Consider the following 25,442-nt stretch of genomic DNA (forward strand, 5'->3'; position numbering starts at 1 on the left):
GCTGCCTTCACAATTAATAAAAAAAAACAACAAAAACCCACCACAAAAGCTCAAAACAAATGACACTTTGTATGATACACCCCAGTTTGGGATATAAACTACTCCAGATATGAGAAAAAAAGGCAAAAACATTCATTTATTGTGGGCTACGAAAATAGATGTGAGCACCACAGTCTCTGGAGAAGAGGACTCAATCAGATAAGGATGCACACTGAATCCTTTCTTTACTCCTGGGCAAACAGCACCGTACCTTCCGCTCTATTTATTGTTCACTTTGACCTTATGGAAACTCAAAAATGCCTGACCAGCCACCTGGCTACAGCTGAATCAATGTCAGCACCAGGATCCTTTCAATTTCAACAGCACACACCCATCTGCAGTCCTTTGCTTTTGGATGTCCTCCATTGTTTGAACGCAAGACTTTCCTGTTATAAAAATACTCTTATCGAGTAAAGCAATAAATCCTGCTCTACAGAACTACAAATATTTCCCATTCAGGTGGCGCCTTCCTTCCACACACGAAAGCTATCCAGCCGCTAACAATAGCGGTATACGCGGTCAGGTAGCGGCACGTGGGTGGCAGAGGAAGGCAGCGAAGGCTGCAGGGCGGTCAGGCGGAGGAAGCTGCTGGGCTGCGCCTGCAATCGGTGCGTTGCCCCTTTAATTGTGTCCCCAGCCCTCGGGCGTCTCTGTCCGACGCCCACGTCAGCAAATACCTTTTGTTTCTCTCCGTCCGGGCTTCCAGGGCTCGGGGCTGCGGGAGCGGGGCGCCGAGCGTGCCCCGACGGGAGCCGGGAACCCCGCATCCTCCGCCCGCCCCTCCGTCGCGGCCGAGCGAGCGGCGGCCGCCCGCGGAACCCCGGCGGTGAGCGGCGGCGGCTCGGGGCGGGCGGCGGGGCGGAGGGAGCCCGGCGCGGGGCCGCGGGCGGGACGCCGCTCGGATCCGCGGCCCGCGGGGCGGTCGCGCCGGGAGCCGGGAGCCGGGCGGGCCGCGGAGCCCCGGCGGCGCCGCGCGGGCGCCATTTGCGGCCCCGGGCGCGGCCGCGAGAAGCCGGGCGCGGCAACAAAGGGCTGCGCGGGAGCGGGCGGCGGGTGCGCGGCGAGCGGGGCCGGGGGGCGAGCGGGGCTCCGCCGTGCGGGGCGGGCGCGGGCGGCGGGGCCGGGGGCGGCTCGGGCCACGCCGAGAGCCGGGCGGCGGGCGGCGGGAGCGGGAGCGGGGCGGGGACGAGCGGAGCCGGGGCTCCGGAACGGCGGGCGGAGCGGGCGGCGCGCCCCGCACGGAGCCGAGCGCCGAGCCGAGCGCCGAGCCGAGCCCAGGCGAACCGAGAGCGGCGGCGGCGGCGGCGGGCACTGCTCCGCGATCCCCGGGGCGGCGGCGCGCCGTGCCGGGCGGCGGCTCCGCTCTTTGGCGGGCGGGCCCAGCGCCGCCGGGCGTCCCGGGCTGCCGGCGGCCGATACGGGCGGGGCGCGTTGAGTGGCGGCGGCAGCGGCCAATGCCGGGGCAGCCCGGGCCGGGAGGGATGCGATGCGGCCGCCCGCCGCCGCTCCGCCGCCTTCGCGCGCGGTTCGGGTTCGCCCTGCTCAGGTTCGGCAGCGCCCAGCCGGAAGCCCTCGTCGCTCCCTGCCCGCGCCGCCGCCGCCCCGGCTCCGTTTCTCGGCCTTTGAGCCGCTCACGTTCCCGTGGACGCAGTCTTAGAGGACGCGCGCTATTCTTACCGATCTCCTCGCCTCTTTCACAGTTGATTTCCTGCGGTCTGTTACTGAATGGTGCGGAGATGTGTGCGGAGTTGTAGCTGTGTTAGGTATTGATAATATGCAGAGCTTTAATATTTTAAAATACAGGGCTCATCTCTTAGAATAGGATTCACACCCATCAATTTGGTTCTGCGTTGTCATGCTTACGTTTGTTTTGTGCTTTAGAGGAACTTTCCGGCGCTCCCTTATTGGAATGGAGATTTCGTCCCACCAGTTTCAGCTCCTGGAGCAGCTGAATGAACAACGGAAGCAGGACTTGTTCTGCGACTGCAGCATCCTGGTGGAGGGGAAGGTGTTCAAAGCACACCGAAATGTGCTGTTTGCCAGCAGCGGGTACTTCAAGATGCTCCTCTCGCAGAGCTCCAAGGACACGAGCCAGCCCACTGTAGCCACCTTCGAGGTCTTCTCTCCAGAGACGTTTATGGTTATCCTGGACTTTGTGTACTCAGGAATATTGCCCCTAACGGGTCAAAACGTGATAGAGGTCATGTCGGCAGCCAGCTACCTGCAGATGACAGACATCCTTAATGTCTGTAAGACGTTCATTAAGTCGTCTCTGGATATTAATGAGAAGGAGAAGGATCACTACCTGGGCCTTTCAGCCAAAAGCACAAACGGTGAACCCGCTCACGCATCGCTTTATCGTTCAAGGAGGAAAGCAAAGAGCAACCCAAGGCGCTCCTATTCCATTCCAGATGAAAAGGCAGATGTGGCGAATGAGAATTCCTGGAGCAGTTACAGCACTTATCTGTCCTCACAGGTGATCCTTCAGCGGGCAGAAACGCAGCTCTCAAAGAGGGGCAGAAAGCAGGGCTCGGCCAGGAAGCGCCGGAAGCACTTGGGGCTGTCACAGACACGTGAGTTTGTGCAGTGCAGAGCAAGTAAAGCTGGGGCTGAGGGCTGTAACGCGTCAGATTGCAGCCATGGCTCTCGAGCTAAAGAGGAGGCTGAATTTGATGCCGAGAATGACGTTGATCGCGATGATGATGGATATGACCAGGAATCAGAAGTGACACCCAAGAGGTGGTCTGTGGCTCAGCTGGAAGAACTGGCACAAACTTCTGAGTTCATGGAATTAAAAGCAGAAGAACTGTACAGCTCAGTGCCCACAGTTTTAGGTGTTATGAGTAGTTGGAATGAAGGTAAACAGTACATTTGATTTTGCAAAGTCTGTCGTTACTTAGAGGAAGTGAGATGAGAGAATTTAATAAGCTCTAACTGATGTCCTGTTGGTTGCCTTCTTGATCTGCTCTGTTGTAGTGCCTAGCAGAATGTAAGGCTCTAAGGCCAGAAACAAGGGGTGAGAATTAGAATCAGAGCCTAACCCAGGTATTGAGTGAGGTTAAAATAAGAGCTGTCTGATTATTTGGCCCCAAATTGAGCCAAACAAAGCTTGGAGAGCTGCAGTTGACTTGGAGCTGAGGGACTGAATCACTCTTGTGGTTTTCTCTGCTCTCCTGTCACTGGAACAATACTGCATTTCCGTGAGGTCCAAACCAAAACTTGGAGATGGTGTGGTCACACTACATAAAATGTCTCAGCTCCTGATGAACTGACAGCAGTTCATCAACTGATGAATTCTTATGCACATCATATTGGAAACTAACTTAGCATGCTTATAGCTTATTACAGTGGCACAAGGTTACGATGTTATGCATCCTAATATATCGCAGAGATGGTAAATATTTATGAAGTACTACTTGCTGAAAGAGTCAGATGACAGTGCATAATGTAATTACTTGTGATCATATGTCTGTCTAAAAAGTACATGGAGAAGACAGAATACACCATCAAATCCCAAGTATACTCAATGAATAATTAGTAGTTTGGGGGGGGGGAACTATAGGTTTGGATTTTTTCTGTTCAGTGACAAACCAAAGGAAAAATGAACTGCTGCTGATTTAAGCTTAGAAATAGCAGAACGATTACAAAAAGCCACTGATGCGTGAGCTGTGTTCCCCCATAACAGATGCCCTGCCTCGCCTGCGGTTCAAGTGCCCGTTCTGCACGCACACGGTGAAGCGCCGCGCTGACCTGAAGCGCCACCTGCGGTGCCACACCGGGGAGCGGCCGTACCCGTGTGAGGCGTGTGGGAAGAGGTTCACCCGGCTGGAGCACCTGCGGAACCACTTCCAAACGGTACGGCAGCCCGGGGCCTGGGGAAAAAGCGCGGGGTTCCATCGGTGCCGCTGCTCAGCCATCGCTAGAACCAGCGTCGCCACAACTTCAATTGTTTAAATTGGCAAACTTTTTTACTTTTTAGAGTGGCTCAGTGATGTTTTTGTTTCTGATGGGAATGTTACTGGACGAACACTGACACTTTCAAATTCTAAACCTCTTTAGATACATCAAGCTGGCAAACTCATCTGCAGGAAGTGCAAGCGCCAGGTGAGCGAGCAGACGGGCTGCGTTGTGCAGCAGGGAACGCGGCGCTACAGGCTGTGCCACAAATGTCTGACAGGGACCAGCCCCGAGGGCAGCCCTGAAGGAGCGGGCGCAGAACGCTGCCCTGCCGGCTCTGGGGGGAGCAAACATTCCAGGTGGGCTTTGGAGGAGGATCAGAGGTCGGATGGTGACGCAGGGGAGGAGGAGCCGTATGATTTGGTTGTCCGACGTGGTGCCGATGGCACTGCAGGCGAGACGGATGAGAAGGTGAAACCGAATCTTAGGTAGATAATTTGTATATTCCTTATTGCTGCATTCCAGATTAAATTGCCCGTGTTCTACCAGCTAATTCTGGTTTGTTAGTTTCATTAATATTAAATGCTGCTAAAATTCTGTTGCAAGAAGCAAAATATGGACTCCGAACATGTTGGTTTGTGCTTCTGAACACCCAGCAGCTCCTAAACATCACCCAGAAGTCACCTACTGCCTGCAAACTGCTTAGAAGAATTGCTTTGCATTTTGACAGAGCTTTACTCAGAGCTTCTGTTCATAATGAAAATATAAACCTTTCTACAAGGAAGGTGCTACAGTGTACAGATTAAAAACAAACGAGCACACAGCTATGGATAATTTGCGTTGGGAAAGTCTTACAAAAGCCTGCATCTAGAAAGCATAAAACACTTTTGTTGACAGTGTAATTAACAACATATATACACTTAGGAAGTTTCTTAAGAAAGGAGTGAGAAAAACAGAATCCTCCCCGCTCCGCTCTCGTTTTAAGGGGTTGGGCAGAAGGAACAGCCGCCCCCCCACGGTTCTGCCCCCAACGCCCCGCGGCGCCCCCGCCTCAGGGTCCATGGAAGGCAGCCTCACACTCGACGCCTGATTGGCTGTTCCCAGTCACCTGATTCAGCTAGCCAATGAGGTGGCGGAGCGGCCGCTGAGGGCTCGGGTGGTGGCAGTGCGCTTTCCCGCCCACCGCAGCGCTCTGGGGGCTTCGCTATGAGGTGGGGCGGCGAAAGGCTGGGCCTCGCTCCTTCTTCACAGCGCGGGCACGGCCCCGTGTTACAGCCTGGCACCGCGGAGCCCGGGGTTCGTCCTGAGTGAAAATCCTCATTTCTGTACATTTGGCAAACAAATGCATCTCCAGCCTTATTTAAAGGAGGGTTTTCCTCACCGTAGCGGAGAGCAAAGCATGAATGCAATTAATTAAACTCAAACACCACCAGCAAAAATTACTCACACAGAAGTTCTTCCAATTGACAGATTGTATTTTATCCCTTTAAAACCTGACTTAAAACGACTTTACAACAAAACAGAGGTGAGGCACGCATAGGTTTACCACAGGGCAGGGCAGACCCTCCCTCACACCCAAAGGCACTGTGGTGAGATCTGACACAGCTGGCTCTCATTTGTGTTCAGTTGTCCTTTCTGAAAGAACAAAAGCTGATCCAAACTGCCTTCTAAAAGAAGAGATTCTGCTCTCACAAGGCTTAGATTGGAGCAGACCTGCAGAGAATCGGCCAACCTCTTTTTTCAGTGCCAACAAAAGCTGTTTTTCCCAGCCATAACGAGCTGCAAGGATTCCATGTGCAGCCACCTGCATTAAGGTTGCACTTGGAAAAGTATTTATGGTAAATCAGCACCACCTGGTGGTGTGACAAAGTTCTCAGAAGAATGATTTATTTATTTTTTTTTAATAATTGGTGTACTTCCTCAGGGGTCCTTCAAAGAGAAGCTTTCCTACATGAAGGTTGACTCTCCACAGGTATCTTGGAAGCTTTAGATTATATAAAGAGGGATGTCAGCTCATAACTGTTACAGTTAAATTTTCACATGAAATCACATGATCAACACTTTCCTGCCGCCCAACAAAAAGGCAGTGCTGTAGCAGCTCCACTGATGTCTTTTATTTACTTCATACACTGCCTTAAAAGCCAACCACCAGCGTTCCTGAGGGACTTCCATCCCCTACAACTCTCATCTCAAATCCCCCCAGACCCAACTACTTCTGTCCTGGCAGGCTGGCATTGGTCTGGCTCACCATCTTCACACGAAAGTACAGGATAACATTCCCCACAAGTCTCTTCTATTTATGATTTGAACTAGCTAATTCCTTGGTCACTTCCCGGGGGTTACAGTCCTGAAGGGACTTTGGCAGCCACTGACAAGTATCCACTTTGTTAAACTTGCTTTAAATATCAATGATGACAAAGACTTCTGGCTTTTCTTCTTCACAGATCTGCATTGCTGAATAAGTTATGGCTTTGACCTCTGTCCCCTAGAGCAAAAAGACAGAAAGGCATCAATTTTCTACATGACACCTTGTAGCACTTCGTAACGATACATAATATTTACCACTTTCTACAAATGTTAGGCAGTTTTTCTCCCCCAAATGTTTTAGGGGTGTTTGTTCTAAATGTTCTGTAATTCCTATTTAGCTTGGCCAATCAGAATTTCCCTCCACTCCCTTCTTCCTTTATTTTATTGCTTCCTGAATACTACAAATTCTTCCTCTTATCTGTGACATGCAATCAACATTTGATATTTGAATTTGACATACCTAAGTGGCATACTAAGACGTAAAGACTTGCACGTAATTCTTTTGGGAATGGAGGGGGAAAGCAGAAAGGGACTAAACGAGAAGCTGTGGTAAGAGTATGAGAACCAAACCCACATAAAGATTCTGGCTATAGACTGGCTCTTTTTTATCATGCATCACAAAAAAGGAAGCCCACTGCTGAGTTTGCCATCGTGGAGAAAGCATCAGCTCAACAGTTCAGAAATGCATTCACAAAAAACTGCAGGAAGTGAGATCTTAAGGTAATAGTGCCTGTGATACCATTCAGACATGTTTATACTTGGATCTCGAGAGGTTTGATTTAGAAGAATCCACTCTTCCTGTCCTACCCTATAACATAAGCAATATATAGAAGAACTGCTGCGTACCTGGGGGTGTTTTAGTAAAGAGAACTCTTCTCCCCACCTTTAAAGGCAAAAAGAAAAGACGAGTTTGCACTGTTAATATTTAATCAAACATTACAGTTAGTTTCACTGATGAGCATTGGACAGTTAGAATTAAATTAAAACCTCAAAGGAAGGATAAGAGCTCCTTTTTAGAAAGTATCTGTGACCTCCAGCACATCACAGTACTTCACAGTGACTTGGAGGGCAGCATTTGTCATCAGTGGAAGATATTAATTACTCAATTGATCATATGAACTCACCCAATTGATCTTATTTTGAATTGCATTCGGTCAATGTAAAGCACTTTCACCTCCTGCAGAGAAAACAAGTGGAAAAGTGTGTCGCCACCTTCTACCTTCAGGCACTAAATCTAATTAACAAGAATATTCCACAGTTTAAATGAAACCTAAACCCAGAAAACTGCAGTATTCTCAAATACATACTGCTAATGACTACGCCTAATGACTGGCTTTGTGGAAACAAAGCTAAGTGTCTGCTTCTCAGCTCTTTGTGCTTTTGTGTGTTATTCCCCTGCTTCATCAAAGTGATCTGCGGAGTCCCTTTTTCTTCCTAAAAGGGCACTGCATTCAAGAGTGGCTTATCAGAGAAAAGCTTTGCCCTACAAAATGGAAATAGAACAAAACGCGGCACTTACCCTGGGTATAAAGAACTCATTAGCGCTGAATTTATACAACCACTCATCCAAGAAGTGGAAGAGAAGGGACAACATATCATGTCCTGCATGGTTGAAGCAGAGAAGGCAGTCAGCTGATTGTCCCAGCAAGAACACCCAAACGTTTAACATATTTATGAGCATAGCAGCCGTACAGCTCCCGATTCAAATTACCAATCCTTAATTGCATTATCATTAACTTCTACAAAACTACATCTAAAGACTCAGAAGATTTTGGTACACTCCACCAGCAGGGTTCCTACAGTTCCAATATAAAAGTCAGGGTGGTTTTTACCTTCTGCTTCTACTTCAACAGTATCCAGAGGTTCCACAGTCTCTGTGTCAGTCATGTAGCCAAACATGGCCATGGCGCACTGCTCAAATGCTTCTTCCAAAGTGTCTCCCCATGCGTGTAGCCTGAAGAGACACAGCGTAATTCACTGCACTGTCACCACAAAATCCCACTGTACTATGCAGGTGAGAAATATGAACGTGAGAACGAATGCAAAGGAGGTTGCTACACAGAAAGGCTTGTCTGAACTTAGATACTTGGGGAGATTACAGATTTTTCTTCTTACAGTATATGAGAAGAATTTCTTAGGAGAAAAAGGAAAATTCTTATTTTACCAGACAACAGGAGTGTCCTTTGTAATGTAGTAAATGGATATCTATGAACTGCTGGGATGAAATCTGATGACAAGAGTTTAAAAGATTTCAAAAGACGCTCCCAAATAACGGAGGCTTAAATAGAAGCACCACAACAAAACTGCATCAGAAATAAACTTTGTGGTTCTATGCACCCCCAGGAGTGGAAACAACAGAAATGCTGCCCATACTTACTGCACATCTGCTGTGTGATCCAAATCTAAGGAGAAATAAATAAATAAATAAATACAGGCATGACATCAACAAATACAACTTTAAAAGATTAAAAAATTCTGGATATTGATGTTATAACAGTAACTTAGTGGGTTCATCTTGAGACATAAAACTGAGTGTCTATTTTCTGGTATCATAGAAAAAACAGCACAGAGGAAATTTGGGATTATTTCTGCTCAACAGAAGAAAGAGAGCGTTTAACACAAATTCTGTCAGCACTCTCCATGTACAGCACTGTGTGCTTATTGCAATGCAACGTGCTGCTACAGGCTAACTGCAATAAAAACCTTTCACCAGGAATAGTTTTTGCTGACGTCTGCAGGACTGAAGATCTGCAAACTTTTACAGCTCAGTGAAGAAGTGAACCTGTCCACACCCACAGACATCCACAATGCCACAAGGAGAATTTTAAAATGCATATAATACAAAATATAAAGTAATCTTCACTAATGAGGCTTAACATCCCAAGCACATATCAGGTTTTACACAAACATCACTCGCATTTCTTTAAAGGAACCAGAGAAATGCAAAATAAAGCCAGGTTGGTAGAAACAGCCATGTTGGGACATAGAACATAAGCCTCCCTGTGACCGCTGCGACTGAAGGTTCATTCTGAGGCTGTTCAGACCGCTCACACACATTAACTGCTCCTCAACAACTGTCACTAACGCAAACAAATTCCAGTGAATATAAAAGAAAACCTTTTCCAATGATGGAAACAAAGTTAACCGTTGTGATGTGTCACGGCGTTCCTGCACTGTCCCTCCAAACAGACACATGGGCTGCCGTGCCCCAAGCCAGCCCTTGTGCTGACAGCCACTTCTCAGGAGACACTGGGGGGAAAGGAAGCTTTACAGCAACTGCCTGCAATAACAACAATTCTAGTTCTCTCCTCTCTACTATTCAACTCCCGATGCATCCACAGCCTAAACACACAGCACTGCCACAGTGCAAAATCCCACAAGCACCTAAAAAGCTCATCCTATTTCCTTCTTCCCCTCCTGCTCTGTACACACACACGTACGTACACACACACGTACGTACACACACACACGTACGTACACACACACACGTACGTACACACACACACACACGTACGTACAGTATCGCTGTGCTGTTACTTCACTCACATTCGTACTTCTTGGTGACCGGGGGGTATTTGGCCTTGACAGCCTCCTGCTCCTCCGTCAGGCTGTAGTCCCGCTCCTCGCCTGCCATGGCTGCGCTCACTTCCTGCTCGCTCTGAACATGGCCGCCGCCTCGCGCCTCCCGCAGCGCTGCTGGGCTGAACGGCAGAGCTGCTTCCAGCCGGGGAGCTCAGCAGCAGTCGGTGGGGAGCAGCTGCACACAAGTTGGTCCATTAAAACAAGGTTAGAAACGCCGGCTTCAGTTCTGCACCATTCACCCTGCCGGCCCACAGCAGTGACGCTCAGCACCACGCATGCCGTTCTTCTATTGGAGCAGCAGTAAAATGCTGCAATAGTGAGAATATAATTCTCACAGCTCTACAGCGAGTTACCGGGCAGCACATCGCGTGTCACAGCACTGCGATCCCCAGGGACAGCCCGGAGCCCAGCACAGAAAAGAGGAGCCAGCGGTTCCTCTTGGGATGGGGCTGCACTTCAAGCTGCGGTCCTATCGCTACGGAATGGCACAGAAGCTTTCCTGCACTCATTTTCCCACAGAATACTTTATTTTTTTGCTCTCTTTGAGCGGTGGAGAAGATGCTGTTTCAAACTACCTTTTAGAAGATTGATTCTCCCACCAGACCTCCGCGGCCGCTCAGTTCCATGCCGACATTCATTTGTAAATAACAGACATGGGCTGGAGTCTCTGATTAACTTCAGGCTAATTACTGCCGAAGATCCCACGCGAATTCGCCATGACTTTGTCCAGCAAGAGAGGCTCCCGCTGCCCGCCGCGCAACGATTCTACACGGGATTTCCAGGTTCTGTTTCCAAATAAGCACGGAGATCTGCAGGCTGCAAGGCGGGGACGCGCTCCTCGGAGGGAATAAGGCCGAAGGAACACGGGACTGAACGCGAAACGAGCTACAAACCAGGGCACGAGGGAGGTCACAGCGACCCGCCGGCAGCCAATAACCGGGAAGCAGCAGGACGGTGCTCGGGGGGAGTTCCGGACCGGCAGCCCCCACCCCAACCAGCGCGGCCCGCTCACAGTGCCGGACCCCGGGCCTTCCCCCCCGCCGCGGCCCCCACTCACCGGGGCGCTGTCCCTTTAAGAGCCACGCGAGGGGCGCGCGCTGCCCGCCCCTTCCCTCCGGAAAATGGCGGCTCCCAGGGGAGCTTCAGCCGCGCCTCCCGCCTCCCTCCTTCCCGACCTCCCTCACACGTGACCGCCGAGCGCGCTCTCCTGCCCCTTGTCCCCGCCCCTCGCCGCTCTCCGATTGGCGGAAGCCTCCCGGCGGCGGGCGGCGATTGGCCAGCGTTGGCGCGCGAAGGGGTGCGCGGCGCCGGAGCGGCACGCAGCGGGGGCAGGAAACAATAGAGCCGTGGCCGAAGAGGAGCGGAGCACCGGCCGCTCGCCTCGCGCAGCCCAGCCCCATTCCACCGCCCCGTTCCCCCTCCCCGCCATGGCGGACAAGGAAGGTAGGCCTCGCGGCGCGGCCTCGGCGGCGCAGCCTTCTTCTCTCAGCGCGCCGCGAGGCGTTAGGCCTCACTCCCCGCCCCCCCCCGCCTCCATCGGCCGGCGCCGCGAGGAGTGCTGGCGGGGGGGGGGCCGGCAGGGGGCGCTGTGCGGGCCGCGCTGCGGGGGCGGGGGGCGCCGGGCGTCCCGTGGGGGCTGCGGGGCTGCGGGCCGGGCGCGGGGCGAAGCGAAGCGAAGCGCTGGGGGTTGGGGGTGGAGGTGGGGGACAGCAGGAGGAATCAGCCCCGGCCGTGGGTTTCCGGGGCACGGCCGCCCCCGGGCCGCTCCGCTGACGCTGCGTGCGGTCGCCGCTACTTGAGAAGCGAGGGGCAGCGCGTGCGGTGCGGCTGCGTGTCCCCGCCGAGCCGTTTGAGGACAAGCGGCTCCGTGTGGCGCTGCCGGCGGAGTGCCCGCTCAGCACCGCGCCCGTTGGGATCGTACGGCGAAGGCTGACATCCCGCATTTCTTTTGAATAACTTCAGCAGCCTTCGATGACGCAGTCGAAGAACGCGTGATCAACGAGGAGTACAAAATATGGAAAAAGAACACGCCCTTCTTGTACGACTTGGTAATGACCCATGCTCTGGAGTGGCCCAGCCTGACTGCTCAGTGGCTTCCTGATGTGACGAGGTGAGGGTGCATGCTGAATCTTCTCCTTGCTGTTGCTTTGATTTTGTCGCTTTTCTTCTTCCAGCTTCATTCTCCCTTTTGAAATGCAAAGCCCCCCTCTTTGCTAAAAGGGAACTAAATATAATTTCAGTTTAAGCACTCTCGTCCTAAGCTTCCACAACAACATTCTGCTTCCAGAGAACGTTCATGCATCTCACACCATGTACTGGGGAGGCTGTTAAAGTCTCTTAAAGGAAGGCAAGGGAACTGGTGGAGTTATTCGGAGGAAGGTGCTGCTGTGCTGCAAGGATTTTAACTTGAGATCTTGAGATGGGAGGAGTGATTCCTCTGGAGGAAGAAAATACCGTGTCAGAGCAGGAGAACAGTGCTGACTTCTAAGGATGTTATTGGTGCTGGGAGCTGTCATCAAAGGATGCCGTATTCAGCTCAATGTTTGTGTGAACTCCAGTGTTTCTCACCTAAATTTCTTCTCTTGCAGACCTGAGGGCAAAGATTTCAGCATTCACCGGTTGGTCCTGGGGACTCATACTTCAGATGAACAAAATCATCTCGTGATAGCAAGTGTGCAGCTGCCTAATGATGATGCACAGTTTGATGCCTCGCACTATGACAGTGAGAAAGGAGGTAAGGGAACAAAGATGTCAATCAGGTGGGGCTTTAACTGTTTTTCCTCCATTTCTTAATGGTCGAATCAATCTTTCTACATGGAAAAAGTTCTTGACAATCTAATCTTAGCTTTTCTTGTCAGAAGCCTGGATTACGCAATTTATATTTTGATCTTTGGGCTTCTTGGAGTTATTTGTAGACATGACATTACTTTTTCTACTATTTCATGTTGAAAGTACGTAGATTTAAACCAACATGCCATTGCTAACTAAAAGAATCCAGTCTGCATAGATAATAAATGCCTGATATTACCAGCAACTGACTGAGTCTTTGTGTCTTGATGTGTACGTGGTTAATTATTTACAACTATTAAATTCTTTTTTTTCCCAGAGTTTGGAGGCTTTGGGTCTGTTAGTGGAAAAATTGAGATTGAAATCAAGATAAATCATGAGGGAGAAGTGAACAGAGCACGTTACATGCCACAGAACCCCTGCATCATTGCTACGAAGACTCCATCCAGTGACGTCCTCGTCTTCGATTACACCAAACACCCTTCTAAACCAGGTGTCTGGAGCTTTGTCACCTTTGTGCTTCAGAGCTACAAAAGTGTCCAAGCAGCCTTTTCTTAAGGGAAGGTTGATGGGGTGCAAAAGAGGTTGAACACTTTTGTGGGTTGCATATCGTGTAACTTTAATCCATGATGTGCTGATGTGATTCCAGGCGTTGGAGTTCTTATGCTGCTTTTTTACAGACCCTTCTGGAGAGTGTAACCCGGATCTGCGTCTTCGTGGGCACCAGAAAGAAGGCTATGGGCTGTCATGGAACCCAAACCTGAGCGGGCATTTGCTTAGTGCTTCTGATGATCATGTGAGTGCTTTTAAGCATAGCTGGGGTGCCATCTGCACTTTGTGTCCCTTGACAAAGGTCAGACATGTTTTTCTGTTTGAGGGATGGAGGTGAGGGAGCGCAGGGAATTTTTGTTTAAACATAAGATGTACATTTTATTTATTCCCCCCCTCCCCCTTTTTTTTTTTTTTTTTTTTTTTAAGACCATTTGCTTGTGGGATATAAGTGCTGTTCCGAAAGAAGGTAAAGTGGTGGATGCAAAGACCATCTTCACAGGGCACACAGCTGTAGTGGAAGATGTCTCCTGGCACCTGCTCCATGAATCTCTTTTTGGATCTGTTGCTGATGATCAGAAGCTCATGATGTAAGTGGGGTGCTTTCTTTAGAGGCTGAACATCTCAGTCCGTTTTGCCTTCCCAGCTGCTCCCTGCTCTGCCCGTAAGGTGGGCTGTAAGCCTTTATTCCAGGTCTGCATTCCATTCCTTCTCCTTCCAGCTGGGATACGCGGTCAAACAACACCTCCAAACCCAGCCATTCCGTGGATGCTCACACAGCTGAAGTCAACTGCCTCTCTTTCAATCCCTACAGTGAGTTTATCCTGGCTACAGGGTCAGCTGATAAGGTATGTGCTTTTATTGAATTGGGAACGGTTTTGTTTAGTTTCTGCTGTGTTGGAGTGGATGTGTTGTGTTGGTTACCTCAGGAAAAAATGTTTTTCTTTCTTTGACAGACTGTTGCGTTGTGGGACTTGAGGAACCTAAAGCTGAAGTTGCACTCCTTTGAATCACATAAAGATGAAATATTTCAGGTATAACAAAATGTCTGTGTCTTCCCTGCACCCAAGCTTAGTTCTGCTAGCAGGTAAAATGGAAGGTAGTCTTCAGTGTGTTTTCATGAAGTGTGCTTGTGCTTAAAAACCTCATTCCTCTCTCTCATCTGCTTATTATTTTCTGCTTTATTGTTGTGGAGCTTTCTGTGGGGGGGGGATTCCAAGGCAGATCAGAGTGTCCAGAAAGCCAGGGGCAGAGCGTACCAAGGAAATGGCTGAGAGCTTTACCCACAGTGTCAGCAGTGAAACACTAGCAGTACACAGTGCGTGTAAATTATTCATGGCAGCAGATTTGAAGCAGCAAGGCGCAGTGAAATGGCTGCAGCATTTTCGTCTTCTCAGCTTGGTCCTGTGGGAAGGCTTGAGGTGGCAGCCACTAAAGGAGATTGCTGGACCATCCTGTGACAAAAAAAATTGCTAATTTTGCTGGTGTAAATATAGAAAGTTAACATCACTGGTAGCACGTGCTTAGCAGATACAATATTTCCATCTCCAACTCATGCAGTAGTCAGAACAAAAGTATGTGGAAGGGTTTTTTTTTGTCTAAGGATTGCTTTTAAAGACTAGTTACCTCTAAATACAGTTATGCTCAGAATCTTGAAGTGTCAGGCTAGTGTGAAGAATTGTCTTATTTTCTAATCCTGTGATCCTATTAAGTGGTGTGTTTTGGAGAGATTTATCTCCAGCAGTCGTGGTAAATGAGAGCTTTGGGGCAGTTAAGCTTTAATTACAGCGATTTCTTTTCATGTGTAAGCCATACCTCCCATCTCAGGCATCCAGAGTTTATATTGGTGCAGTTCTCTTGGAGGAGCAGCTAATGGTCTGCAGGGTTGTTTATACTTGGTGACATGTGCTCTGTGTTAGAGAAGAAGTTGCACGTGAGACCTTTTTGGTGCTGAGATACTTTGTTAGCACACAGGCTCACGCAGAACTACTTGCTACCTTAGGATGTTGTTACTGGGGATGTTTCTATTTCAAGGTAATAATGATCTGAGTTTTCATAAAGCTCTCATGCCATAAGGCACAGCAAAAGTCTGCCGTGTTACGGGTCCTGCAAACTAACTTCATTCCTAAACTCATTCTTGTCTGCAGGTTCAGTGGTCTCCCCACAATGAAACCATATTGGCCTCCAGTGGCACTGACCGCCGCCTGAATGTCTGGGACTTGAGGTAAATCCCAAACCAGTCAGGTTGTCCTAATGAAATCATATTGATGAGTTGCATCACAAGCAGCGACAACAAAACCCACAATTATTATTATTTTTTAAAGTAAAATTGGAGAAGAGCAGTCCCCTGAGGATGCTGAGGATGGTCCCCCAGAACTGCTGGTAAGAATTCTGAGCCTCGCTGATTGTTTGGTCCGGTTACTCGTCTCCGCAATGGAGATTGGAAATGTTTTGCCCCTCCACCCTTTTCTTTCCCTTCACTCCTAGTTTATTCATGGTGGTCACACTGCAAAGATCTCTGATTTCTCCTGGAATCCCAATGAACCCTGGGTTATCTGTTCTGTATCAGAAGACAATATCATGCAAGTCTGGCAAATGGTAAGTTGTTTGGGAGAGTGCAGGAAGTGGTAGATAAGAGAAGTGTTGAACTGCCTGAATGTCAGCATCCTGGGTTTTATTTACCAGGAGCAAATCCCAGGAGGATTTGCTTTGTAGCACTGCCTGGATCTCAAATGGGCAGTGAGAAATGTTTGAGATTTGGTAGAAACAAGGGCTTACAAATCCTGAGAAGCTGTTTTGTACTTCTCATAATTTAATAGTAAAAAGGAAAGTTAGTACTGGTGTATGGAGTAGAAGTGACATTTTCCCATCTATGTTTGAATGAAAACTAGGTTTAAAAAAAAAAAAAAAGACAAAAAACCACCCAACAAACAAATATCAGCTCAAAAACAAACAGCAGAACTCCAGCCAACCACCACCAACCACAACAAATGCAAGCATGAAGTCGAGGTTTCTGTTACTGTCGTACTGGGTGAGTTCTCTGTGTGTGATACAGACACCCCCTGTGGCTGCAGAGGGGCAGCGTGGTGGTGAATAGGAGAAAAGTGCTGGTTTAACTCCCAGCTGCTGAAGGTTCTGAAGAATAATCTCCTACAGCTCAAATAACCTTTGAAAAGACCGTGCTTCTACTTTTGGTTTATTTATAGATTGGTTCACAGAGGCTTTGTCTTGGCAACGTATCTGTTAGAAAAAGCGATGCTGCAAAGTGAAGGATCTATTAAATGTATGCACAGTAGTGTTAATTAATATAAGCCTGCTCTGATCTCTGCCTTAGGAGGTCAGATGCCCATAAGCTGCAGTAACAGAACTCTTCTGAAATGTGCATCACTGTTTCAAAGCAAGGCAGTCTGTTGCAGCTTTCATGACAAAAAGCCTCGGGGGATTGGTGCCACACACCTGCAGATGAAAATCTGCCAGGACTTTGAGAAATGCTGTGGCATCCTGTTAAATGTGATGGTAAATGCTTCTACAGCACCTTTGCTTTGACTTGCAGGCAGAGAACATATATAACGATGAAGACCCAGAAGGAAGCGTGGATCCAGAAGGTCAAGGATCTTAGATGATGGTCCTTCCTGTTTCTAGTCCTTTTCCTTCTCTTCCTTCTCAGCCCTGATATTGACTTAACACTGGTTTTGAGACACACGTAGACTTTGTGTTCAGCCATCTTTCTGTAGAAACCATCAGCGGTGCTTTTTACCCCGGGCAGAACTCCCCTAAGAAAAGGGCTTTTAGTCCAACTCAGCTGGTGCTGTGCTGCAGCTCCTCAGACTTCCCACAGCAACCTCTTGTGTACAGAGCTGGCCGAACCATTTTAGCTGCCTTCCTCATGCAGAACAAACTTTTTGTTGCTGTTTTCTGTCTTTAGCTTGCCACAGCTGCGGGCCTTTGCCTAACTTAAACAAAAGTTAAATCAGCAGAGCTGCCAGAGGGTACTTGAGGCAGCAGAGATGGTGCAAGTGTTAATCCACCGGTAGTTCAGAAAGGAGTGGGGAACGTCTTGTCCTCTTCAGTACAGCTCAGAAGTGTTGGGATTCTTTTAGTTGATCTGTACCTGCGTGGCTTTATCTGCCTCTGCAGATACATCAAGAGATTTGCAGATTCTGAAATTGTATTTCTTCCTGTACTTTCTTTTGTCTCTGCTGGTAATTCTGGGTTTTTCAGTTCTTCCTTCTGTCCTTCCCCTTTCCTTCCATCCCCTGGACGACAGTGGTTTGGATACATCAGCTGTTCCTGCAGAGCATCACTCACCTTCCGTGCATCTTGTTCTATTGTGTGTTTCTTGAGCTGTGTTTTCACATATATTTCTTTCCTTTCTGTGAAATGGTTTTTAAAACTTTGGGGCCACAAAGTTGTAAAGGTGTCTGTTTCTACCAACGATGTACCACAGATGGCACAGCCCGGTGACCTACAGCAGCAGTGGTAGCTGGTGCAAATAAAGCAAATGAGACGTGGGCAAACTGCCTTTGTGGGAGTCAGTCCTTGACCACTACTTCCTGCCCATCTTCCACCAGCGACCCGTTGCTCCTCGTGTTCCTCATGACTAACTGCGTGTAAGTGCTTCAGATGGAATAAATTTTTTCTACGTATGTGCTGCATGGCTGTGTGATTTTGTGCTGATGTTGTCCTTCTGCATTGACTGCTTTCATAGGAGGGTAAACTGCATCCCTTGAGAAAGCAGAGAAGGGGAGGAGAAAGAGGAGCCTGTGGGTGCCGTGTGGGTGCTGGAGTATATTTGGGGTCTGCAGGGCTGCCTCCTCTTGTTTCTGCTGCTTGCTCTGTGAAAGGAGTACTGAATAGCTCAGAGCAGTCAGGGATGCAGTGGGGTGTGCCTTCCTCCCGCAGTGTGCTGCTGCCTCAGTTTTGGGTCTGCCTTCAGCCCTTACGCAGAACAACGTGGGTGGTGATTTCTTTTTCTCACCCTATTTTGTAAAGCGTGAATATTTGGGTGCCTTTCAAGCCCCTCCGTTTGACACGCGAGCTTATTTTCCTTTGACACACAGTTTTGAGAAATAAAAAGATCCTTAAACTCTGACCTTTATTTTCAGTGTGAGACTATAAAGTGGAAACCTTTTATCCACAGACTTCAGTTTCTGTGGCCATCGGCGGAGCGTATCGCAATACAGCAGACACCGCTGAGCTACAGAAGGAAACGTTTCTGTACGTAAACTTCAGCATTCAGCCCCCGAGTCCTTCTGTGCAGGTCTATATGCTCTATCTACGGAACAGGACGAGATACATTTCCCAAACACAGCAAAACATACACGTGTGATTCTTCAGCCGCGTCCGTTGTTCAGTGCAAGTACCGTTTTCTCTGCTCACGTGTGGAAAAGCAGTTTAGTAGAAGATCCACAGCAGAGTGGTGCTGCTGGCTGGGCAGCGAGAGGAGCAGCGAGAGGAGCCGACCCTGCGGGTTCCAGCACTGCCCTTCGGTGAGGAGGGAATCTCAGCTCTAACATTCCTGGTCTGGTTTTTCTTCAGATTTGCAAAGGTGGCCGTAGATTTCTAAGCAGCCCCTGTGTGGGTAGAAAGTGAATTTAGGATACTAAATATGGAACATACGAAACACAGACTAATGAAAAAAATCTTCCTTTTCCCAGTGTGAAGGAAAAGCAATTAGGTAGTGCTCAAATTGGCTCGGTGCGTGGCACTGAACGCACGGTTGGGGCCAGCCCTTGGCATGAGAGCGGGGAACGTGATTGCTGCTGGGAGCCACGGCAGGAGGCAGCTGTGATTGCTGCTGCAAGACACAGGAGGAGGCAGCTCTGAGGCTGCTGCTCTCCGACTCCCAGTTCAAAAGTGAAACTCGAGGAGGTGAGCTGACATGTAAGAAGTCTGAAGCGCTGTCGCTTCCAGCAGTGGCGCTTTGTAGCTCTCTGGGTGTTAAGAGACTGCAGCCGCAGCTGGGGCTCCATGTCAGCCCCTGCACCCCGTGCTTCACAGGGACCCCACACAGCAGAGATGCTGCAGTTTCTCTATTAATAAACTGCAACACTGAGACGCAGCACCAACGTGGGAAGGTTGGCTCTTCCCTGGGCTCAGCGCTGCGGTGCTTTGTGGAGAGAAGAGCTGCAGCTGCTGGGGTGGGGAATGCCCTCCCTCAGTGCAGTCCCAGGGGGAAGGTGAAAAAGGAACTCTGTGTAGCGTTAAAGTTGCAGAGAATATTAAGAGTGTGTACTGCTGAGATGTGGGCTAACGTAGCAACACAAACTTGTGGATGTGTTGTGGAGCTTTGAAATGTGGTAGAGAGGCCCTGAGTGAAAGCAGCAGCAGATTTAGAAGCAAGAAGGTTGTTCCCTCTGATAAAGACTCTGCAGCAGTGCTTCTCAAACTGAGAACCCAGCTCCCTTCCACTGTTCCTAAGGAAATAGTGTATATTTTCTCAAGTTGCTGTGCCTGTCCCTTGGAAGGCAGCCCCTGCTTCTACTCTGTGCAGAACTTTCCATGACACAGCTGCATGGCAAAGGCTCTGCAGTTTCCACAGCTCTACACTGCAGCCTGAGCCTGGACAGGAGGTGTGCGTGGAACAGACACCGACTTGTAGATGGACAGCTCGTGGTGCAGGCTGCTCCGCAGCTCCTCCAGCTCCTGGTTCTTGCGCTGCTGGAGCTGGACGCTGTTCTTCAGCTCCTTCAGCCTGTCCTCCAGCTCCTCCACCTGCTCCTGGGGTGAAGACAGAACCCGGTTATGCGGGAAGCTTTGCCCTGCTCCATGGCGGTGGTCTTAAGAAACCCCTGCAGAAAACCTCTGCTTCCCTACCAAAGCCGCAGCCAGGGCTGGCGTGCAGTTGTGCTTTGCCTTCCCTGCTGGCAGGGTTTGTCCCTCACACTGCTGGGTGTGCGTTTGAAAGGCTGTCAGCGCTGTATAGTCTAAAATACTGAAGTAGATAAACAAGGGAATGGGGAAAAAGCAGCGGGGAGGCACAGTGGGGGTCTGTGGTGAGTGAGGTGGGGCCCTGAGCAGCACCATGGCAGCCAGAGGGTCCCAGTCGCAGTGCTGCAGCACAGCGGTGCCTGTAGGGATGGTGTTGGCTGTGGGCAGTGGTGACGATGGCTGGGAATGCTGGAGATGGATGGTGGGGCTGCCCTGCCAAAAGGGCTCTTGTGGATATTGAATTGTACTTTCTCCCTACGTGAGGTGCTGTGGGGAGGCCTGGCTCAGCCTCACGGCTCTGTTCCAGCACCTGAGCTCCGCTTCATCTGATGTGGAGCTGTGGGGCCGATGCAGCACTGCACCTCCTCTCTGTCCCCGGGGTTCCTCGGTGCCTCTGCGTGTTGCTGGCTGGAGGCAGCACCTGAGGTGTGGAGCCCTTCCCAAAGCTCATTCTGCACAGTGGGCCGCACACAGCAGGGCACAGCGCTGCTGAGTCACTGAGCTTCAGCCTCTGGGGCTCCTCCAGAGGCACGGTGTAAATCCTCAGGGAGGAAAGTGCCTTCAACGGAACCCGCAGAGCTTTGTCACCTCCCCAGTCTCCCTGCTCCCCTGAGCCCTACAGACCAGACCCACCGCCGTGTTGGCAGGGACCGCCACGCACGTACCCTGTACTGCCCGACCTCCTCATCGCGCTTCTGCTTGACGAGCACGATCTGCTCCTCCAGACTCCGGTTCTGCAGCCGCAGCCGGCTCACCTCCCCCTGCAAGGGCCGCAGGGCCTCCTTCATGCCCTGCACCTCTCCCTGCAGCTCCTGCAGTGCCCGTGTCCCCGCCTCGCGCCTCTCCAGCAGCCGCAGCAGCTGCGGTTCATAGTGCTCCTCCAGGCCGCGGCGGCTCCGCGTCACCAAACTCTCGAACTCGGCCGACAGCCGCCGGCTCTCCTGCAGGTACTGCGCGTCCTGGCGGCACGGCGGGGCCTCCAGGCGCTGCCGCAGGGCCTCCTTCTCCTTCTCGCAGCTCTCCCGCAGGCGGCTCAGCTCTCCCGACAGCCGCCCGGCCTGGTTCTCCAGCTCGTCCCGATACGCCGCGTGCTGCGAGAGGTCGTGGCGGCGGCTCTCCAGCTGGTACTGGCAGGCCACGCACTCCTTGGTCACCTTGAAGAGCTTCTGCTTGATCTGACGGATCTCGTCCCTCAGGTTGTCCCGCTCCAGCTCCACCTTGGCCAGCAGCCGGCAGGCGGCCTGGATCTCCTGGTGGGCATGGCGGATGTCCTGCAGCGCCGGCTCGCGCAGCTGCGTCAGCTCCTCGATCAGAGCATCGCGCTCCTTCTCCAGCTGCTCCACCGCCTCGATGCACTCCTGGAAATACTCGCCCAGCTCCTCCAGGCTGAGGCACGGCCGCACCGTGCCCTCTGCGGCCTGCGGGGTGCCCGCCCCCTCCGCGTCCATGTCCTGCGGGACCCCGATCCCCGCTGCGCCCGGCGGGATCCCTGCCCCGTCGGTGTCCATGGCCGATGGGATCCCTGCCCTGGCTGCATCCAGTGGGATCTCCGCCCCATCCACGTGCAGTGGGATTCCTGCCCCATCCATATCCAGCAGGAGTCCCGCCACGGCGGCATCCATATCCAGCAGGATCCCTAATCCTTCTGCTTCCACATCCAGTGGGAGTCCCGCTCCATCAGCATCCAGAAGCGCCGCTGCTCCGCCGGCATCCACATCCAGAGGGATCCCTGCTTCATCTTCTGCATCCAACGGGATTCCTGCCCCATCCATATCCAGTGGGATCCCTGTCCCACCAGCATCCACATCCAGAAGGATCTGTTCATCTGTTTCTGCATCCAGTGGGATTTCTGCTCCATCCACCCCCAGCGGTGCCCCTGTCCCGGCCGTCTCCTCACCCAGCAGTGCCCCCAGCATGGTGAGGTTCAAGGCCGTGTCCCCAGCACCTTCCTGCAGCTCCCTGTAGGCACCCGGAGCAGGAGCAGCCCCCAGGCCCGGCGCTGGGTCTGTTGGGCTGCACAGAGCCCTGGGGTGTGGGGCTGGGGCCGCTCCTGCTTCATCTGGTAGTGGTTCTGGAGGCGGTTCTGGCTCTGCCATCAGGTCCCTGCGAAGGAGAAGGGACACATCAGCGGGCGGTGGGACAGGACCTGCCTGCCCCGAGGACTACTTGGACCCAAGCTTTTGGCATCAGCACAGGCCAGAATGAAGGAGCAAAGCCATTCTGAAGTGACAGTGACAGAGAGAGAGCAAGCACTGAAACCCAGCAGCCGTTCCCCATGTCCCTGTAATGCCGCACGGATCACTGCAGCTCGCCCCGCACGCCCGGTCAGACGTCCCCAGCACAACGCGCCCGCTGCCCAGCCATGTGCCATAACCTCACGGCACGGGAATGCACGGCTGGGCGCAGCGCTGCCTGGGGACGGAGCGCAGCACCGCAGAGCGCCGCGCCGCTCACTTTGCCGTGTCATCCGAGCCGGGCGTTTCTCCCGGGTGGGCACCGAGCGCCGCTCCCATCCCTCGTTCCCCAGGTGCTATTTGAGGGCAGGGAGCAGCGCACGGCCGTCGGGCTGCTGAGTGCTTTTCCTGCAGTGGGGGGGCGGGGGGATGCTCTCACCTCCCGGCCCCGCGGGCTGAGCTCATATCTCGTCATCCCCGAAGGAATGAGTGCAGGCTGGCACCCAGCGGCCCCCGGCTCGCCCCAGCGGCTTTACGGAAAGCGCTGATTTTCACCGGTCCTTTCTCTCCTAATAAGGCAGTTTTCTGCAGCGCTGACACATCGCAGCCTCGGACTCAACCGCCGGAGCTGAGGAGTGCGGGGAAAGGTGGGGAGAGGGCTGTGCGGGGTTTGCCGTGCCCCCCCCTCCCTCCCTTTGCTTCCAGCAGTGATTTATCAAACTTAGCGACGGCTCTGCGCCCACGGGTTGTGCTCCCCCCGAACCCCTCGGCCCCAATCTGTGTGCCCGCGATGCTCCCCGGGGGCTGAACCTCACCCACAACCCCTTGAGAGCCCGCACCCCGCACCCCCCGGCCCCTCTCCCCCCACATCTCCCCAAGGGCCGGCTCGTACCTTGCTCTCCCGGAGCCCGGTGCCCCCTGCACTGCGCTGCACATGGGCTTAGCATGGGGCGGGTGGGGGTTATTAATACACGGCGTTGGAAATCAGACTCCCCCGGCAGCCGCTTTACCCGCTGCAGCGCCAGCTGCGGGTACTGCCGCCCTCCGCTCCGGGAGGAGGAGGAGGAGGAGGAGGAAAAAGAGGAGGAGGAGAAGGAGGAGGAGGGCGGGGAGGGCCATGCCTGCATCCCTGGCAGCGAAACCTTCAGGGTGGCTGCAGCTCCGCAGAATCCCCAGTGCCCCCACCCAGCCGGGGGTCTTTCCATGCAGGATTGATTTGCTGAGGGTGCCCCTTTGTGCAGCCTCCAGCCCAATCCTGTAGGGTGCTGGGCAGGGCATGTGCTGCGATGGGGACACCAGGAGTCCCTGGGCTGGGGTGTGGCTGTAAGGAGCATGGAAGGGGCACAGCACACGGCCGTGATTTGGTGTGGCCTTATCCTGTGCATGGAGCACATGGATACCAGCGCCCTGAGGGCTGTGTGTGTGCCAGAGGCTGCCCTGCCATCACGTTGGTTCCTGCAGAGCGCAGCCCCCACTTTGCTACCGTATGTCCGCACTCCTTTTCTGCTCTCCCTTTGAGGATGGAATGGCATCTCAGCACCCAGCAGTGATGCTGCCTGGGGTTGGAGGTTCCATCTCTGCGCACCTACCCCTGGTCCCCCAGCCCACAGCATTCTAACCCCACCTTTGGGGCAATACTACCAGCATCTATTTACACCTGCTGTACATCCTACCCACGTCGCTGGGCTGCTGTGCATGCAGCAGCCCAGGGTGCAGTGTGGCTGCTGGGTTGTGGCCCTGGCATCCCCCAGCTCAGGACTGGAGGAGAAGAAGGGCAGAAGCAATTGATTAAAGCAAAGTTTATCTATCTATTAAAGCAAAATTCCTCCTACCTCCGCCCTGGCCGTGCCCGCTCAGGAAGTCAGCGCTCGCAGCTCAGGAAGTCGCCAGCTTACGTGCCCTGAAACCGCCCAGCAACGCCCAGCACTGCTTGCAACATCCCCAAATGCCACCCTGTCCCCGTCCCCACGTCACTGCCACCGTCACCTTGCCCACTGCTTGGTTTAAAATAACTGCTTGTGTCCGTGTCCCGGCCCGCCAGCACGCGATGGTGGGAGAGCAGAGCTTTAAAAGGAAAAGGAAGATTTGGGTGTTTGCTCTTTTTTTTTGACCCTGTTGCTTTTTTCAGCTCAATGCACCTTTTTTTTTTTTCCCCCCCCACAAAGTGCCTCTCTTTGCACCGAGGCTTTTGACTCACCAGGAGAGGAATGCTGTCCATTCGGACAAGTTGTGCAGATAAATATACATCTCTATCTGCATCTGCCAAGCGGGGGGACCTGCGGGTCAGGCGTGCAGCAAACCCTGCTGCTCAGGGTGCTCAGGAGGCGCGGGGCTGCGCTCAGCTGTTCCCGGTAAGAGGATCGCCCCGGCTGTTTTGTGGACATAACCAGGCAACGGGCGGCTCGGGTGTCGGACAGGCACGGCTCTATCTGTGCACGAGCTGCCCTGGACTTTGCTCCAGCAAACAGGGAGAAGGGAAGGCAGGAGAGTATCTGCAGGGAAATGTTCCAGCTGCTGGAACACGGTGAGACGTAGTGCCCGCTGCGGTGTCCTGGTGCCGGCCAGAGGGCACCTGCTCTGCTCCTGCCTCAGTTTCCCCAGCTGAGAGCTGAGGTGCTGCCACCATCGGGACGCTGCAGTGGTAGCCAGCATGGGACGAGGTCTGTGGCCACGTTGCAGTGCTGCGACTGACCCTATTCCCACTGCTGAAATGCTGCAGCTGCCTCAGACCTCAGAAATCCCAGATAAGGATGCTCAGGGTCTGCGCAAGGTCACTGGCGGGACAGAGGAGGAGGAGGAGGAGGGCAGCGTGGGCACAGACCCAGCTGGGACTGGGGCAGAGATGAAAGCTGCAGCCCGTAGGCGCCGTCCTCGCTGCTCTGCAAGGACCTTGGCAGCTCCATGGCAGCGGGGTCAGACCCTGCCCTGGGCTGCAGGCGCCAGCAGCTCCTGCTTATCTGGTGCCAGGACCGATCTGCCCGCGGTGAGGCACCAGGAAAGCACCGGTACCAGCACAGCTGCTGTAGAATGGATGCCTGCCCAGCTGGGGACGTTGGGTCTGTCCCTTGTGGGGGCACAAAGCTGCAGCCCCCAACACTGCCAGCTCTGAACCTCACTGCTGCTGCGTTACCTCTTGGCACAGCCCGGATATCGGCTTCAAACATCCACATCAAGGCT

At 52.4% G+C, this 25,442-nt stretch overlaps 4 protein-coding genes across 17 annotated transcripts; 2 read left to right on the top strand and 2 right to left on the bottom strand.

Moving 5' to 3' along the window:
• Nucleotides 1–622: 622 nt before the first annotated feature.
• Nucleotides 623–4,489, top strand: LOC104914321 (zinc finger and BTB domain-containing protein 8A-like). Of its 4 annotated transcripts, none has more exons than XM_085208863.1 (4): nt 623–647; nt 1,921–2,897; nt 3,725–3,894; nt 4,099–4,489. In XM_085208863.1, the coding sequence occupies exons 2-4, from the start codon at nt 1,949–1,951 to the stop codon at nt 4,426–4,428; spliced, it is 1,449 nt and encodes a 482-aa protein (XP_085064989.1). In that variant the 5' UTR covers nt 623–647; nt 1,921–1,948; the 3' UTR covers nt 4,429–4,489. The 4 variants fall into 4 exon arrangements, with proteins under 4 accessions (XP_085064989.1, XP_085064987.1, XP_085064988.1 ...); XM_085208861.1 differs by lacking the exon at nt 623–647 and adding an exon at nt 733–865; XM_085208862.1 differs by lacking the exon at nt 623–647 and adding an exon at nt 937–1,092.
• A 901-nt stretch (nt 4,490–5,390) lies between these two features.
• TSLIG1 (tRNA splicing ligase complex subunit 1) lies at nt 5,391–11,021 on the bottom strand. Of its 5 annotated transcripts, XM_019622707.3 has the most exons (9): nt 10,719–10,859; nt 10,401–10,610; nt 9,790–10,000; nt 8,621–8,645; nt 8,076–8,197; nt 7,763–7,845; nt 7,368–7,420; nt 7,090–7,126; nt 5,391–6,421 (listed from the first exon to the last, which is right to left on the bottom strand). In XM_019622707.3, exons 3-9 carry the CDS (start codon nt 9,875–9,877, stop codon nt 6,335–6,337), a joined length of 495 nt encoding a protein of 164 aa, XP_019478252.1. In that variant the 5' UTR covers nt 9,878–10,000; nt 10,401–10,610; nt 10,719–10,859; the 3' UTR covers nt 5,391–6,334. The 5 variants fall into 5 exon arrangements, with proteins under 5 accessions (XP_019478252.1, XP_010721769.1, XP_085065016.1 ...); XM_010723467.3 differs by lacking the exons at nt 10,401–10,610; nt 10,719–10,859 and adding an exon at nt 10,883–11,021; XM_085208890.1 differs by lacking the exon at nt 10,401–10,610 and having other exon boundaries at nt 10,719–10,858.
• An 88-nt stretch (nt 11,022–11,109) lies between these two features.
• Nucleotides 11,110–17,807, top strand: RBBP4 (RB binding protein 4, chromatin remodeling factor). Of its 2 annotated transcripts, none has more exons than XM_085208867.1 (12): nt 11,110–11,268; nt 11,788–11,935; nt 12,414–12,559; nt 12,932–13,105; nt 13,293–13,408; nt 13,591–13,751; nt 13,883–14,009; nt 14,118–14,195; nt 15,309–15,385; nt 15,486–15,543; nt 15,649–15,759; nt 16,715–17,807. In XM_085208867.1, the coding sequence occupies exons 1-12, from the start codon at nt 11,253–11,255 to the stop codon at nt 16,778–16,780; spliced, it is 1,278 nt and encodes a 425-aa protein (XP_085064993.1). In that variant the 5' UTR covers nt 11,110–11,252; the 3' UTR covers nt 16,781–17,807. The 2 variants fall into 2 exon arrangements, with proteins under 2 accessions (XP_085064993.1, XP_085064994.1); XM_085208868.1 differs by having other exon boundaries at nt 11,791–11,935.
• A 432-nt stretch (nt 17,808–18,239) lies between these two features.
• SYNC (syncoilin, intermediate filament protein) lies at nt 18,240–24,618 on the bottom strand. 6 transcript variants are annotated; one of them, XM_085208850.1, is made up of 5 exons: nt 24,098–24,227; nt 22,705–22,893; nt 20,757–22,194; nt 19,757–19,881; nt 18,240–18,734 (listed from the first exon to the last, which is right to left on the bottom strand). In XM_085208850.1, exons 2-5 carry the CDS (start codon nt 22,728–22,730, stop codon nt 18,671–18,673), a joined length of 1,653 nt encoding a protein of 550 aa, XP_085064976.1. In that variant the 5' UTR covers nt 22,731–22,893; nt 24,098–24,227; the 3' UTR covers nt 18,240–18,670. The 6 variants fall into 6 exon arrangements, with proteins under 6 accessions (XP_085064976.1, XP_010721764.1, XP_085064974.1 ...); XM_010723462.4 differs by lacking the exon at nt 24,098–24,227 and adding an exon at nt 23,158–23,321; XM_085208848.1 differs by lacking the exons at nt 22,705–22,893; nt 24,098–24,227 and adding an exon at nt 24,463–24,618.
• Nucleotides 24,619–25,442: the final 824 nt, after the last annotated feature.

Source organism: Meleagris gallopavo, chromosome 25, assembly GCF_905368555.1.
Source record: "Meleagris gallopavo chromosome 25, MGAL_WU_HG_1.1, whole genome shotgun sequence".
In the NCBI taxonomy this organism is placed as follows: Eukaryota; Metazoa; Chordata; class Aves; order Galliformes; family Phasianidae; genus Meleagris; species Meleagris gallopavo.

Excerpts from the sequence above, each read along its gene's own strand:
- TSLIG1 (XM_010723467.3), bottom strand. The coding sequence starts at position 9,877 with ATGGCAGGCGAGGAGCGGGACTACAGCCTGACGGAGGAGCAGGAGGCT. Across the intron at positions 8,646-9,789 it reads GGTCACCAAGAAGTACGAAT|ATTTGGATCACACAGCAGAT; the intron begins GTGAGTGAAGTA and ends ATTTCTCCTTAG. Across the intron at positions 7,127-7,367 it reads TTCAAAATAAGATCAATTGG|GTGGGGAGAAGAGTTCTCTT; the intron begins GTGAGTTCATAT and ends TTGCCTTTAAAG.
- RBBP4 (XM_085208867.1), top strand. Across the intron at positions 11,936-12,413 it reads TGGCTTCCTGATGTGACGAG|ACCTGAGGGCAAAGATTTCA; the intron begins GTGAGGGTGCAT and ends CTTCTCTTGCAG. Across the intron at positions 12,560-12,931 it reads CTATGACAGTGAGAAAGGAG|AGTTTGGAGGCTTTGGGTCT; the intron begins GTAAGGGAACAA and ends TTTTTTTCCCAG.
- SYNC (XM_085208848.1), bottom strand. The coding sequence starts at position 24,524 with ATGCAGATAGAGATGTATATTTATCTGCACAACTTGTCCGAATGGACA. Across the intron at positions 19,882-20,756 it reads AGGAGGTCGGGCAGTACAGG|GAGCAGGTGGAGGAGCTGGA; the intron begins GTACGTGCGTGG and ends TCTTCACCCCAG. Across the intron at positions 18,735-19,756 it reads CACGAGCTGTCCATCTACAA|GGGCTGCTTAGAAATCTACG; the intron begins GTCGGTGTCTGT and ends CTACCCACACAG.
- LOC104914321 (XM_010723465.4), top strand. The coding sequence starts at position 1,765 with ATGGTGCGGAGATGTGTGCGGAGTTGTAGCTGTGTTAG. Across the intron at positions 1,803-1,920 it reads CGGAGTTGTAGCTGTGTTAG|AGGAACTTTCCGGCGCTCCC; the intron begins GTATTGATAATA and ends TTTGTGCTTTAG. Across the intron at positions 2,898-3,724 it reads TATGAGTAGTTGGAATGAAG|ATGCCCTGCCTCGCCTGCGG; the intron begins GTAAACAGTACA and ends CCCCCATAACAG.